The sequence below is a fragment of the Mustela erminea genome, chromosome 2 (genome assembly GCF_009829155.1).
Source record: "Mustela erminea isolate mMusErm1 chromosome 2, mMusErm1.Pri, whole genome shotgun sequence".
NCBI lineage: Eukaryota > Metazoa > Chordata > Mammalia > Carnivora > Mustelidae > Mustela > Mustela erminea.
Window position 1 is genome coordinate 76,646,421 of NC_045615.1, and position 16,400 is coordinate 76,662,820.

Sequence of the window (16,400 nt, forward strand, 5' to 3'; positions counted from 1 at the left end):
GCTCATTCGGTTAACTTAAAAGTAATAGTATTAAGGCTAGGAATTCAAAAGATGTTAATTGTTTTTTAAATATTCCCCCCAAAAGGCAAACTACTGAGAGGTTTTCCCTTGTCCTGCCCCCAAACCCACCCGCTCCCCACCCCCTCACCCCCCCGACCTCCAAAGCCGCCAGAAGCAGAGCAAAGACTGGCTGACTATCTAAACTGAAAACCAGACTAGGAAGAGAAAGAACTAGAGGAAGGAGTAGAAGGCCATGTGAACTAAGGGGTTAAAAGGATCAAAGGTCTTAGGTGAAAAGAACAGGCTCACCAGGGGAGACTCTTATCAATACTCTTCTGAGTTGCATAAGAAGTACAAATATTACTTATTCAAAATCCAGATATTAAATAGCAAGTAAAATAAAACAGAGACGAGCAATCACTAAGTGAATGTAACATTACCTGAACCTACAATGTATAAAATCAATAGTTCTTTGGGCAGCAGAGTGAGAGGACAGGGGTAGGGGTGTGTGAAAACAAGTACTAATGTAAAATCATTAAAGGCCCAGGAGAAGGGTGATCCGCTGCTGCACTGTCAGCTACGGACCAGTTCACAAACAGCCTGCCTGCATTTCCTATAGGCAAGGATTTCTTTCAAAATAAAAATTACAATCATTATCCGCTTCACAATTCATAACCGGCTGTGCAAAACATGAACTCATCACACTAAAATTTTCAGAACAAACCTCAAAAGCCATTAACAACCTCTTAAATAACTGCTATTGGTATGTTTATGACTTATTTAGGCAATCTTTTTGTCACATAGATTTGATTTCTGAAAACCTTCACAATAAAAAAAAAATTTACTGAGGAAATTAAGACCTTATAGAAAAATAGTGAAAGACGCCAAAAATATGTTTATATTTATAAAATAAACAACTAAAACAGCTTGTTAAATCAGGCAAATCAAAAACATTTTCCACTTCTAGTGAGGACTATAGTATGAATTTCCATTTTCCATCACCCGCACTGTAGAAATCTTTCAAGAATCTCTTCCTCAAGCACCGTTCCCCACCACCAGCAGTTTTAGCAATATGGATGATGATTAAAAATGTATTTTGTTTGCAGGTAATACACTACGATGGCTTTCTGAGTCAAACTGGCTAGGCTATAGTAACCAGTTATTTATCAACTATTACCCTAATTGTAGCTGTAAAGGTTTTCTGCAGATGTGGTTAAGACCCACAATCAGTTGACTGTAAGTAAAGGAGATTACCACCAATGCTGCATATGGTGGGCCCTCATCCAATCAGTCAAAGGCCTTAATTGTCAACTGAGACCTGCCTCAAGACTGCAAAGTCAACTCCTATCTGAATTTCCAGCCTGAAAACCTGCCCTATAGATTCCAACTTGCTACCCCAAAAATCATGTGAGCCAATTCTTTGAAAAAAAAACCTATATCTATATCTATATATCTCCAACCTATTGGTTCCGTTGCTCTGCAGACTCAAAGTGACAAATACACATTCAGAGACTTCTTTTAATTTTATTTTATTTTTGTGTGTGTGTGTTCCAAAATTCATTGTTTATGTACTACACCCAGTGAACCATGCAATACATTCCCTCCTTAATACCTACCACCAGGCTCACCCATTCTCCCTCTCCCCTCCAAAACCCTCCATTCCTCTCTCAGAGTCCACAGTCTCTCACAGTTCATCTCCCCCTCAGATTTCCCCCAACTCACTTCTCCTCTCCATCTCCCAAAGTCCTCCATGTTATTCCTTATGCGTCACAAGTAAGTGAAACCATATGATAATTGACTCTCTGCTTGACTTATTTCATTTTTTATGTGTAAGTCTCTACTTCTTGATTCTATCCCTTTCTGATTTACTGATCCTACTTCTCAGCCCTACCCTACTCATGGAACCCACCAAATACAGTTCTTGGAAATTAGTTTTTTCCAAGTGTTTGCTTCAACAATCTCTATACCTTTACTTCTCTATTTCTCTCCCTCAGGCCCTTCTTTTTCTAATGACTAGAAAAGAACAGCAACAAATATACTTGGCATAAACTAAGATGAAAATTCTTATACAGATGTACATTTGCATATACAGATCCCTGCATTAGGGAAATTTCAGATTGCAAAAGACTATCCACAAAATCACAGTTCTTGAAATATAGTGGTGTTTTCATTCCAACACAGAGCTCAGAACTGTTTCTAAGAAATCAGAATTACAACTGGGAAATAAAAGTTAAAGGAAAGGTATAATTTCATTTACAGAAATTAAATTCTTAATCCAGTCCAAGAACATGCTTATTTTATAATCCAAACATCCTTATGCATGAAAACTCCTTTTTCAATGATGAACTGTAAACTTCAGAGTTCTAGAAGAATTGTCTAGTAAGATATTTCAACAGTATTTTTTCAATGCTAAACTTTAAAGTTACTCGGGTCCCTTAAAAGTGAAACATTCCAGCATTTAAGTAGTCAACTGGAATCAATACCTATTAATTTAGCCTTGTAAATGCACTGAATAGTATAAAGAAAAACATTAAATTTTAAAATAACAAGGTCATGCTTACCTCCCACATCAACCTGTAATCCATATTTTCATCCAAGTCTTCAGGCATTCTCTTCTCTCCAGCGAAGGGTCCAAACTTCTCACCCTGAGTAGTGATGATTACATTGAAAAGGGATTAGTGCAATAATCAAGTTACTAAAATAAACTTGTTTTTTTCCTCCAAATCTGCATGCCCAATGAGTGAGACACATTTAAAGTATTACCTAATTTATACAACACAAAATATTTACATATTAAAATCCAACTTAATCTGTTTTTAGCTTAAGAGCCTGAATCCACAATACAGGAGCCAACATAAAAGGGTTAAATTGTATAACATTCAAATTCTGACAAGGCCTCTGGCAAGTGGTCTTAAAATGACAAGCACTGAGTTTTGTCTGACTTGAGAGACAAGCCCACCAGGCAGAAAATCACCTGGTTTCCATAAAAATCACAAATTCATCCCAATTATGAACAAGAAAGAAGTAGGCTTGCCATTCTCAGAGGAAGATTGTTCATAAATAAAGTTAAAATTCCCCTGTCAATCTTTCCAACAGCCAAGGCAGCATCCTGGAAACCAGAGGTTCTCAAAAGGCAGACTTTAGAGCCCACCTGGCAAGAGAATCAACATGGACACTTGTTGGGCCCCAAGAGGCTAAGATGGCGCCGGGTGGCCTTCTCTTCCGGATCGGAACCCACATGGCCGACCACAAAGGCGCCAAAGTGGCGGTTTCGGTTTCCCATCAGTTTCGTTTCCCGCGAGTCTCCACCCCCTGCAGGGCATGTCTCTCCCAACTCCCGCCGACACGGCACATCCCCATTGGCCCCCACTTTGCTGACCTCACTTCCCTTCCCTCACCCCATATAAGCCGCTGCCCTGCTCAATAAAGCGAGATCCTGCTTCGACAGACCTCCCGAGCCCGGTGTCTTCTGTGGGTGCGTTCCGGGTTCGCGACACTCGCCATCCCGCTCAGCCCCAAGGAGAGGCCTCCAGCTGGCCCGGGCGCCTCCTCCCCTCGGCGGGGAGCCCAACAACTGGTGCCCCGTGTGAGGAACCTCGCTCTTCTCGCTGACGGGCCAATCGGTCTACGGGTGAGTGTACCACCATAAGCTATAGGGCAGTCCTTTTCTAAAAATGACCCTTCCTTAGAATCCCTACGCTTCCTTCTGAAGAGCCGCGGTCTTTCCCTCACCGACTCCCAGGCTCTCAAAACATGGGAAACCCTTATTAAAGCCGCCCCTTGGCTGCCTGAAAGTAATCTCTTTGACTGGGACACCTGGGACCGTATCGAACAATTAGTTCGCAAAGCCCATGTCAACCCTCCCGAAGCAGCTGCCCCAAATGAATCCCACCAGCCCTCAAAGGAGCCCGCCTCCACCGTCTCAAACACCACTGGAGACCCCCCTGTTAAACCAAAGAGGCTCTATCCCTCGCTAGATCCCTTTGATGCAGCTCCTTGGCCCCCGGATCTCCAACCCAAATCTCGGGCTGAAGGCCCTCCTACGCGCCCCCCTTCTACTAACCCCTTCCTCCAACCATCAGCGCCCACTCCTCCGCCTCCTTATTGCCCCCCCTCCGGAGCATAGGACAATGTTTTATCCTTATCGCACGCGAGGACGCCTCTTCACTGTCAGCGCTGGATTCAGCTGCCTCCACCTTTCGTAACTCCCTTATACGTCCCTACCCTGACCAATATTGACCGGAGCAGGTAGGGACAGCTCTATGCCCCTATTCAGCATGAAGAAGTTACAGAAGATGAGACCTTCCACCTTCAACCACCTTAGAGATTTAAGGGTCAAAATTGTTCAGGGGGAATGATGAGGGAGCAGGAGGCTGGCTGAGGACAAAGCAAAAGCTGGCGCCTTGCACCCCCCCTTCACCCGCTCCCCTCCATATGTGTAGCATTCCTCAGGCACCCCTGACTGCCATTAAACAATAAATAGCTAACTTGCAGAAATCACAGTCCTGCAGGGTAGGAGTCTCCCTTGGTTTGCAAATGTCTTTGATCAATAGCCCTAATGTCACCCTACCCTCCATGAAAAACTGAAGGAGGCGGAGGTAGAAGGAAAGGTAAATAAAGTTAAATTTCTTCTAAACCTAAATCTCATTAACAAGGATGTTTGATAGCAGGAATGTAACATTTCACCAGGAGACTCCCAATTGTAACCAGGCCTTCAATATCACTGCCTTAGAAAAATCCCTAACCTCCCTCTCCGAGGTGGTCCTACAAAACAGGAGAGGGCTGGACCTATTGTTCTTGAGAGAGGGGGGATTATGCGTAGCCCTCAAGGAAGAATGTTGTTTTTATGCGGACCATACAGGGGTTGTTAGGGAAACCATGGATAAACTCAGAGAAAGACTAGCCCAAAGAAAAAAGGATTTTGAATCCCACCAGGGCTGGTTTGAAAATTGGTTTAATCGATCTCCTTGGCTCACCACCTTACTATCCACCATCTTAGGGCCCCTTATTATACTTCTACTAAACCTCTCCATCGGCCCTTGTATCTTAAATAAACTCGTACAGTTTATAAAAGACCGCTTGTCAGTAATCCAGACCATGGTACTGACGCAGCAATATCAACTCCTTAAACAAACCGAGCCCCAGACTGAACAGGACAAATGGATATAAGATTCTATCCATGAGAAAGAAAAAGGGGGGGAATGAAAGACCCTTCCCCCAGTTGTTAACTAATTAACTGCTCTTTTGCCTTCTTGTAACCGCTTGTGCAAGAATACCCCTCCTCCCCTTGCAATGAAAGACCCTTCCCCCAGTTGTTGACCAATTTAACCGCTCTTTTGCCTTTCTGTAACCGCTTGGCTTTTAGGGTGTGACATTTGTCTCCTGTTTGAACAAGATACCTTCTGCTAATAGCCGAGGCATAGTCACGTAGGCAGGATGCTTCTCTGCTGAGTAATAAGGTCCAACTCCCCCTCCTCACTCCCCCTTCCCGCCTTTTTCTTCGCGCGTGGGGTCCTCCAAAGCCAATCCACTAACACCAAGTAAATTGTCAGCCAATCAGCTCCGCCCCACCCAAAACTTGTTTGTACCTGTCTATAAAAATCCTGCACCACCCCAGCCTGGGGTGCTCAGCTAGCAGGAGCTGCTGACCACCCGCAGGCGCCTGCGATACAATAAAGATCATCGGACTCCTGCCCAAGGACCCAACCGACTCCCACCGGGAGGTAAGCTGGCCAGCACTTGTGTTTCGACCTGTCTATAAAAATCCTGCACCACCCCAGCCTGGGGTGCTCAGCTAGCAGGAGCTGCTGACCACCCGCAGGCGCCTGCGATACAATAAAGATCATCGGACTCCTGCCCAAGGACCCAACCGACTCCCACCGGGAGGTAAGCTGGCCAGCACTTGTGTTTCGATATCGATGTTCCTGTTCCCCTGTTCGTCTGTCTCGTCTGTCAGTTATCGGTGCTCTGTTTTCTGTTTCGTACAACAACGTTGTTGCTTCGTATTTTGGGCAGCTTGAGAAGGAGTTGACGAACTCGGACTTCTCCCCTGCCACCCTGGGGGACGCCCCAGGGATTAGAGGGGCCCGCTTTTTCGGGGCCCCATTCGTCTGTGGGCCACAGGGGAAACTCGCGGTTCCCCTTGGCCGTTTGAACTTGTACTTTCAGTTCTGTACCGAAATCGCGCAGCGTCTTTCTTTGCCGGCTCGTTAATTGTTTTGTGTGTCTTTCTCGTTGCCCTTTGTGTTTCCCTTGATTAAGGTTACATTCTGTTTAAGGGGAGAATGTCTGCCCCGTTTGAATCTGAGGACATCGTACATGTCGGGAGGGAATATAAAGATAGGTATTAAGAGCTAAAACCAGATTCGGTGAGTCAACTAGTAAATTTCCTCCTGACATATTGGATAATAATTATGCAAATAAGCCTTCTTCTAGTGCTTTCTTCTAGTAAACCCAGGTTGCTGGGCCATCCCTAACAAAGGGGACTCTTGCTGTATTTCTCTCTGTTTCTCCTAATAGATGTGGGGGCTTCTCCCTCACTCACTTCCCATGTTAATGGCTATAACTGGAGCCAACTGGGGTTGGTCTAACTCGAGACAGAGACTGTAGGGAATATTCCCAAGCAGCTGCCGAAACTCTCTTTGTTTCGGGGAAGTTTCCCTGTGTTCTCTGGCCTGACTTGGACTGCCTAACCCCTCCCCCCTGGCTGATGGGAAAGCATGGTGTCTGCTCCTCTGTTGGGCCTTATGAGCTCTAAAACCGGGAATCTTTTCTCTGCCTCCTGGCAGCACTTTGTTTACGTTAACCCAGGAGGCAACCGTCCGGCTCCTTGGTACCCATGGGAACTTGGGGACCTTAAGGAGCTCAAAAAGGCAGTATTAGAAGACGGGCCCAATGCCCCATGGACAGAAACCATCCTCCGAGGTCTGGCCCATGCCCCATGTACAGCAGCTGACTGGCGGTCGCTAGCTAGGGCCGTTCTTCCAGGGGCCTTATATATATATAAAGTGGACAGCCCTATACAAGGAGGAATGCCAACAAATTGCAGAGAGAAATGCTCGAGCCAATCCCGCCATCCCTCTCTTATTGGGGCTCGGCATCACTGCCGGGGTAGCCACTGGGTCGGCCGGTTTGGGCACCTCTCTCCATTTTTATAAAACACTCTCCCAACAAATGATTGATGATCTCCAAACAATAGCGGGAACCATCTTAAACCTCCAGGAACAATTGGACTCCTTAGCCACTGTGGTACTCCAAAACCGGCGAGGCTTAGATCTATTAACAGCCGAAAAGGGAGGCATATGTTTGTTTTTACAGGAGGAATGTTGTTTCTTTGCCAACCGGTCAGGTATTGTACGAGACAAAATCAAGAAGCTACAGGAGGACCTAGAGAAGCGCCGCCACGCCCTGATGACCTCCCCCTTCTGGACAAGCTTTAATGGCTTACTTCCCTTTCTCCTCCCCCTCCTGGGGCCCATCCTAACCCTACTTCTCCTGCTGACCTTTGGCCCCTGTATTATCAATAAGATTGCCCAATTCGTCCAAAAAAGAGTGGAGGCCATTCAACTCATGAACGTCCATGTTCAATACCAGAGACTGGCCACCCGTGACGACGAGTCCTACGAGGGGCCCCATCAATAGTCTCACAACCTATGGCGGATGGGATTCCTTGCAGGAACAACCCACGCCAGGTCAGTTTGGAGAGACACGGAGTGGGGCTGGGTTTGTCCAGCCACACCTTCTGCAAAATGTGTGCAGAGAACACTGAGCCACGTGTGCCTTCCTGAGAGTCCTCCAAGCCCACCTGTGCTAGTCTTCAGTGGAACCCTTCCCTTCCTAAGACAAAGAAAACTCCAATAAAATCTCCAGGGTGGGGCACCTGGATGGCTCAGTTGGTTAAAACTTCTGCCTTTGGTTCAGGTTATGATCCCAGGGTCCTGGGATCAAGCCCCACATCCGGCTCTCTGCTTAGCAGGGAACCTGCTTCCTCCTCTCTCTCGCTCTCTCTCTGCCTGCCTCTCTGCCTACTTGTGATCTGTGTCAAATAAATAAATAAATAATCTTAAAAAAAGAAAAAATCTCCAGGGGAACTTGATAAACACTGTTGGAGGGAAAAGCAACCACCAACCAAAGCAATGCTTTCAGGAATATAAATTACTTAATGAACAACAGAAAACCCAACTCCTGGAAATAGTAACATGTTAAAGCTTAAAGGAATTACAGCTAACTAACCCAGCCCTTCATTCTACAACTAAAGACAAGAGGTCCTGAGAAGCTATCAAAATGGTAGCACCCAGAAGACACATTCTTTAATGTTAATTTAGGGATAAAAAATAGCTACAAAGATTCCTCAAATCAAGATTATAATCCTAATATAACCCAGGCACAAGCACATCAAAGAAACAAGAAGACTGCTACTTATAGTAACATGGAGTTATTGATACAAAGTTTAGCAAGCAAATTTCAGAGGCTGGAAGCCAGCTCTGCTTCTTCCACTCTTCCTGCCTCACTAGCCACTTCATGCTAAGACTAAGCACTAGGCATCAATTCTCAAGCAGCTACCATGGCCCCAAAGATGCTTTCCTTTTAAAAGTAGTCATTTTTCACCTCAACATGGGACCTTATCAGTATTTAATGGCAGTTAAGAAAAGCTGTATAAATAATTGAAGAAATGATGCACCTATGTTGCTCAGTCCGTTAAGCATCTGACTCCCCATTTAGGCTCGGGTCACATTCTCCGGGTCGTGAGATAGGGTCCTGTGTCAGGCTCTGCACTCCGAGTAGAGTCAGCTTGAGATTCTTTCTCCCTCTCTCTACCCGCCTATGTTTGCACCCCCACCTCGCACATAGGCATACTTGTGTGGGCTCAAGTGCTCTCTCAATCAATCAATAAAATCTTTAAAAAAAAAAAAAGAAATGAAAGAATAGGGGAAGGGAATTAATACATTTAATTCAATTAATACATAATACTTGAACTACTATGGGTCACACTCCAAATAACACTATGTGGGAATTTCCCCCATTTAACAGTGAAGGACACGGAGAATCAAACAGTTTAAGTAACCTGCTTGATAAGATCAACCACCCAGCAAAGATCAGAGAAAAGCTTAGGAACCACTGGTTTATTCTGCTCAGGCACTGTCTGCTTCACCACACCACCACTCAAAACCCTGACAATAATTTGATGACCCAATCCCCAGGCAGCTCACCCCTCTCTTCTCACTTTCCATTAACTACAACCTTTAACAACTACATGGGCCATCCTTGCCTTGCTCATAGTAGTCACTCAATACATGGACTCTTGTACTGAATGACGAAACTGACGGATTGCTGTTAAAGCCAATGTGGGGGGCGCCTGGGTGGCTCAGTGGGTTAAAGCCTCTGCCTTCGGCTCAGGTTATGATCCCAGGGTCCTGGGATCAAGCCCCGCATTGGGCTCTCTGCTCTACAGGGGGCCTGCTTTCTCCTCTCTCTCTGCCTGCCTCTCTGCCTACTTGTGATCTCTCTCTGTCAAATAAATAAATAAAATCTTTTAAATAAATAAATAAATAGCCAACATGGAAGACAGACCAAAAAATAAGGTGTGTTTTTGGTTATAAATTTGAGAATTTGGTATTAATGCAGGTAGTTCACCTTTTCACTACACCTAACCACATATTTAGTGTTTATCAATCATTACAGAAGATAATAATCTAAGTACACACTTTCTAATGCAACTGATCTACCCATGCCAGTCAGTTTCTCCCTGCAGTACACATTGGGAAGGGAAAAAAAAAACAATCAAGTCAGCAGTGTTCAAAGGACTGAAGAGGAGGGATGGGAACCCAAATAAGTGCACTGGAATCAGTTAAAAAGACTGATTGGTTGCATTCTAGGAAGATTATTAAAAGAATTACAGATCTGAAAATTCAAAATAAGAATCAGTACTCTGATTTTAAAGCCTCACTATTAACAATGAACAAGCACTCTATCCTAAACTCAAAATACCAAACTAGAATAAAATGGCTTTCAACTTTTTTCTTCAACCCACAGTTAAGAAATACATTTTGTATAGCAACTTGGCATAGTCACATGAACACATTGAAACACACACATAAACCTAAAATATAAATTTTTTGAAACAATACTACTCTTACTCTTCCGGTATGTTATGTACTTTCACTTCACTTTTTCAAAAATACCAGCTCTGACCCAATAAGTTAACTTCACAACTCATTAATAGCTTGCTATACAGTTTGAGAAACACTGACATAAAAACATACAAAGAAAAAAAAACATACAAAGAGAAGGCAAATTTCTAAGTAGGCCAGTGAGTATATTAGCATGATCTGATCAACTAAACTTGAGTTCCTGTAGCTCCAAGATTACAAAAATGTAAATAGCCAACTCTTAATTATCCTTAGTGCTTATGGTATGAAAAAAGTACAAATAATTAAAACAATTTATATTTGACTTTAGAGGAAAATTTTGTACTTACTGGACCCACTCTCACTCTGAAGATCTCCCTAAGGATCCTACCATGCTATCCACCCCTTTTCTAACTCCTTGTTCATCCTTGTTTCTGCTATACAAACAGCACTTTCTTCTAATCGTAATTTTATTGCATATTCTGCTTTATTCACTAACCATTACCCATGTGAAGTCTAACCTAAGAGTAAGCCTCTTCTACTTTAGTGGGCTTCAAATCTGCTTGGGTAACCCACCTGTAAAAGGAAGATTTGGGGTACACACCCCAACTATATGTGATTATGTTTTTTTAGTTGAACCATATGAAATTACCAATATTTGACATTTTCAACCTACAAAATGAAAATTTTTCATATGATTCATTATAATTAAATTATATATACATATGCATTAGCATAACTAACACCAAAAGTGAGGTTTACAACCAATGACAGGAAGAAAACCAGTATATCAAACTATATCTTCTTGAAAATTCAAAAATTTTTGGCTGACAGGATTGGTTTTACTCTCTGTGACTAAGCTGTTGAAAATCTATTAGCAGCAGGAAAACTGTCAGTAGTACTGTCTTCTTGCTGTTCATGTATGATTTTAACATTACTGATGTTACCTTCATTGTCAAGAATTTTCCTAGGATTCTTTATGTTAAGGGGTCACTCTCTAAGGGGTCACTATCTCAAATGCTTACAAGGTCAGGCCCGAGAGCAGCACAAGATCTGTCATCCAACAACGAACATGTAAAGGATGCATTAGGGACGGACTGGGAGGCAAGCTAGAAAGGCAGGACCACTCAAGCTTTTCCACTGCAACCAAATATTGCTGTATCACAATGTTGCTAGGTATCTACAAGTATTTTGGAGACACTGACAACTCAAACATGTACACGAAATCACTACTTTTCTAAGTCGGCAATGAATTCCAAGTTGTCAAAACTCTGCAGATCAAAGTATGACCACAAGACAAATTCAACCTGTAGACAGCAAAATGGTCAAGGTAAACTCATATCTCAGATCTGCCCAGTTCCCAGCCTGCAATGGTGCTACTTTGCTGTTTCTAAACAAGGCAGTTAATGGATCTATCCAATAGGCCGCCCACTGGACTAGACAATAACTTTTAATAAACAAAAGTGTATGATTATACATGAGCCATTTTCTCTCATTTTGTTTAATATTGGTAAGAAGTTGAAAGCAAGATTTACTGCAAATCTCTCTTTCAGAACAGTGGGAAAAGCACTCGCTGAGGCTTCTAGAGATCTGGACCCTGATTCCTGCTCTGCACAGCTAATCAGCTGTGACACATCAGGATGTCACTGTCGGTGCCCCAGTGGCTTGTAGCGCATGCGCGGTGATGCTTCTGGGCTCCGCCGTGCCCGCTCGTTGCCTTGGCCGCCGCTGCCTCAAGCCGTCGCCGCTGCTGGGTGACGACGGTGCGGAGCTGCTCCGGCTGGGCCCGCGGGGGGGCCCCGGGCGCCGCACGACTTTTTCGGTGCCCGAAAGTAAACACGCCATTAAGATGGTGGCTGGATGCGAGCCAGTAGGTGGAACTTAGGATTTTGTATCTATGTGGCTGCGAGTGATTGGTTGTGCAACCTTGGTATATATAGACATGCACGGGCGGGGGAGAGGGAGATCCCAACAGCTACACAGAAATAAAGCTTGCTTCGCTGAGGTCTCCTGGTTGTTCTTGCTGGCGAGAGCGACAAGTGGTGCCGAAACCCGGGAAACCCGAAACCTACACCGAGGAGTTCTCAGTGAACGCAACGATCCGGTAAGTGTGCACAAAATTTCAGATAAGAAAGTTCCTAAGTATAGGATGAGAAGTGAGAGAGTTCCTAAGTATAGGACGAGAAGTGAGAAAGTTCCTAAGTATAGGACGAGAAGTAAAAGGGTTCCTAGGCATAGGACAAGAAATAATGGGATCAAAGTTTACTAAGATGGGAGGATTACTGATGGAGGTGCTTAAGGCTAACGGCACTCCGCTAGACTCTAACCATAAAACGGTTAAAAATGTTATCGAGGAGCAGGTCAGAGAAGCCTCTAAGGCAGGATCTAGCAGAGGGGGAGAAAATTCAGAGGAGAGCTCCTCTGAAGATGAGCTTGGGGAAGCCATGACACACTTAAATTTAAAAGAGGAAGTCCCTAACGAACCTTTAAAGGGAAAGACATACAAAGAAGTCGGGAAAAAATATGACTCCCTAGCGCCCTCTGTCAGAAGGTCAAGAATTCCTACCCCTGAATGTAGGCCTATAGCGCCACCTGCAGAATGGCCGCCACCATATAACACTTCATGCTCCCGAGGGGCATGCGGTTGTCCAGAATATAGAAATGCAGGATGGAGGGACATTACGGACTTTACTAAACCCTCCCCTCTTGCATACCCAGTGTTAGAAGATCAAAATCAACAGAGGTTTCATCAACCACTAGACTTCAAACTTATTAAACAGTTTAAGGAAGCAGTCACTATTTATGGGCCACAGGCTGCTTATACACTTTCACTTTTGGAAGCAGTCGATAGCATGAACCTTTCCCCAAACGATTGGACTACATCAAAATCTATCCATCAATTCCTAAGTCAATTTGGTATAGTCCATACTACAGGTATACCTTACAATCCACAAGGTCAAGGAATAATTGAACGCGCCAATGGCACCTTCAAACGATGCTTACAAAAAATAAGAAAAGGGGGAATAGGGGACGACTACAAGTCACCCCGTGATCTTACATCTCTCACCCTTTACATTTTAAATTTTTTGTCCTTGGACCATAATGGTACATCTGCAGCGGACAGGCATGCGGCGGTTACCGAACGCACTCTAGCCCAGGCAAAGTGGAAGGATATACTCACGGGCCAATGGAGAGGCCCTGACCCAGTCCTAAGATGGCACCGAGATTCTGTTTGTCTTTTTCCACAGGATGCCCAAGTGCCTATCTGGGTCCCGGAGCGACTGATTAGAAGAATCGATCAACATGGCCCGCCCCGTCCTGATGCTCGGCCTGATAGCGATCCTGGCGACACCAGCATCCCTTCAACAGATGCACCAATGGGCAATAGTGAAAGCCTGGCCGTTCCCCATGCCACTGACGAATGAGTCTGCCATCCTCCCTCCTGTATACCTACTTTCATTCCCATGCCTGTTTCTGTAAATCCTAACAATTCGCCTGTATTGCTCTCAAGACATAAAAGAGACTTTGGGATCACTGCAGCCATTATTGCGGCTGTAGCAGCCTCCGCAGCTGCAGCAATGGCAGCGGCTGTAGCTCTCACCACATCTGTAACAAGTGGACATTCTGCAGGAACTATTGACGACTGGATGCATCCAATCACTTTCTGGACTTTACATAACCTCCGTGGCCTATAATGACCTTTCTATTGCTGCTAATCTGTCGAAAGAGTTAAGCAGATAAGATTGACATAGCTCCATTACGGGATTGGGTATCTGTTGTAAATCCTTATGTTCCGCCGTTTTGCATCATTACGTAAACAACAATGTAGGCAACAGTTGGCGCTAGTACAAGCTTGCATGGCACTGGAAGCTGGTACATTTCCCCAAATCTGGCTGGCAATGCTAGATCGGTAGTCAATGACGGGTAAGATTGGCTGCATGCACATAGCAACCTAAGCCAGGAGTTCTCCAACCAGGGGGAATTATCCGATGACGGGTAAGCATGTTCATGGCAGCTGACAACCTAAGACAGGCACGATCTCCTGCCTTGCATGCCTAATATAAAAGAAAAGGGGGAGATGTCGGTGCCCGAGCGGCTTGTAGCGCATGCGCGGTGATGCTTCTGGGCTCCGCCGTGCCCGCTCGTTGCCTCGGCCACCGCTGCCTCAAGCCGTCGTCGCCGCCGCCGCCGGGTGGCGACGGTGCGGACCTGCTCCAGCTGGGCCCGCGGGGTGGGGGGGGCCGGGCGCCCCACGACTTTTTCGGTGCCCGAAAGTAAACACGCCATTAAGATGGTGGCTGGATGCGAGCCAGTAGGCGGAACTTAGGATTTTGTATCTATGTGGCTGCGAGTGATTGGTTGTGCAACCTTGGTATATATAGACATGCATGGGCGGGGGAGAGGGAGATCCCAACAGCTACGCAGAAATAAAGCTTGCTTCGCTGAGGTCTCCTGGTCGTTCTTGCTGGCGAGAGCGACATGTCACAAACTTCTAAGCTTCGGTTTCCTCACCTATAAAAGGTAGGGATTTAGAGTACCTGATTTTTAAGATTCCTTCTAACTCTTAAATACTATTAGAAAGAGCTTCCCCAGTCCCAAATAAAACAATCTGAGAATCAAAGAGAACAAAACAGTAATTGATTGAAACACATTAACACATTAACACATTAATCTATACCTAGCTTCCAGATTTCAAGAAATACAGAAGAGAGAGAAATACATTAAATAAAGCCCTGGGAAAACAATCAGATAAATCCAGATTGAGATACTCTACAATTAGCCTGATCTCCTCAGAAAGCCACTGTTATTAAAAAGGGGAAGAGGAGGGGCACCTGGGTGGCTCAGTGGGTTAAAGCCTCTGCTTTCAGCTCAGGTCATGATCCCAGGGTCCTGGGATCGAGCCCCGCATCGGGCTCTCTGCTCCATAGGGAGCCTGCTTCCCCCTCTCTCTCTGCCTGCCTCTCTGCGTACTTGTGATCTCTCTCTGTCAAATAAATAGATAAAATCTTTAAAAAAAAAAAAAAAAAAAAAAAAAAAAAAAAAAAAAAAAAAAAAAAAAAAAAGGGGAAGAGGAAAAGGGAGACAGTTAAGAGATCTGATGGACAAAACCAAATGTAATCGGTGGTCCCTGATTTGATCTTGGTTCAAAAACCAAACAGCTATAAAAACATTTTGGAGGCAACTGAAGTAATTTAAATATGGGCTGGAATGAGAAGACGTTAGGAAATTACTGTTATTTTTGTTGGATGTTAAAATGATATTATGGCTATTTAGGAGAATGTCCTCATACAGAAATATTGAGGGAAAAAATTATCATAATGTCTGTAATTTACTTTGAACTGGCTCAGCGAATAAAAAATATACCTATAAATGAAATAAATTATATTAACGTGAATCAATTGCAGTTGAATCATTCATATGTGAAATAACGGTAATTTTTCACAGAAGAAGTCTAGGGTCCCACTTGGAACATAATTATATTTCAATGTTAAACTACTATGCATGTGTTACTCTTGCAGTACAATTAGCCCTTCAGCAAAGTGTGTTTCTAAAAAGTTCAGTATGAAAAATATCCAATCTTTTTTCTCTACTATGACTATCGGGGCACAGACAAATCGCTTCACTATATCCTTAGTACGGGAATGCTGACCTTGTTGAAGGTACTAATGTATATAGGTAGAAAAACTACATTTACCTGCTTCCACTTAAATAGGGAAGAGAGCTAACAACATGCAAGCAGAAATCATTATATGAACCACCACAAAAGCTCTTAACAGGAGAGCTAAGTCAGCTGGCAAGGATACCTTAGGGTCATGGTTCCTATCTCTTTCTCCCCACCTGGAATAAAAGCACGATAGCTGAAGCTAAAGCAGCCACCTGGAGGCCAAGAGAATGCAAACATTTCCACCCCAACATATTAAGCCACTGAACTGATAGCAGTAAATGCCTACATGCCAACTTCTTGTTATAGGGAGAACATAACCCCAAGGTTTAGATTACTTAAGTTGTCTCTATCACTCTCAGCTGATAGAACAAATGTCAAGGAAAAGAAATGCCCAAGACATAACAGAATCATTCTTTATGAAACGAGTCCCTTATAAAATAAAAATGAAATGGGAAATGCCAGAGAATTGTGAGGAAGGGAAGATCCTGGGTATATGGTGCCCTGCATAGAGCACCTTCCTGTTAACTCCAACCCTAAGCTACTTGCTTCTCCTGAGCAAAACAACTGCTACTAGCATGTCTGGTCAACCGAACCTAAGTGAAGCCTTG

The 16,400-nt window shown here is 44.2% G+C and overlaps 1 protein-coding gene across 1 annotated transcript in view; it reads right to left on the reverse strand.

The window, feature by feature from the left end:
• The window catches only part of PRDM5 (PR/SET domain 5), a 225,296-nt gene that overhangs the window by 190,292 nt on the left and 18,604 nt on the right, over positions 1-16,400 (reverse strand). The window contains exon 2 of the mRNA XM_032333306.1: positions 2,562-2,645. Coding sequence (XP_032189197.1) covers positions 2,562-2,645 — 84 coding nt within the window. The remainder of the gene's footprint in view (positions 1-2,561; positions 2,646-16,400) is intronic.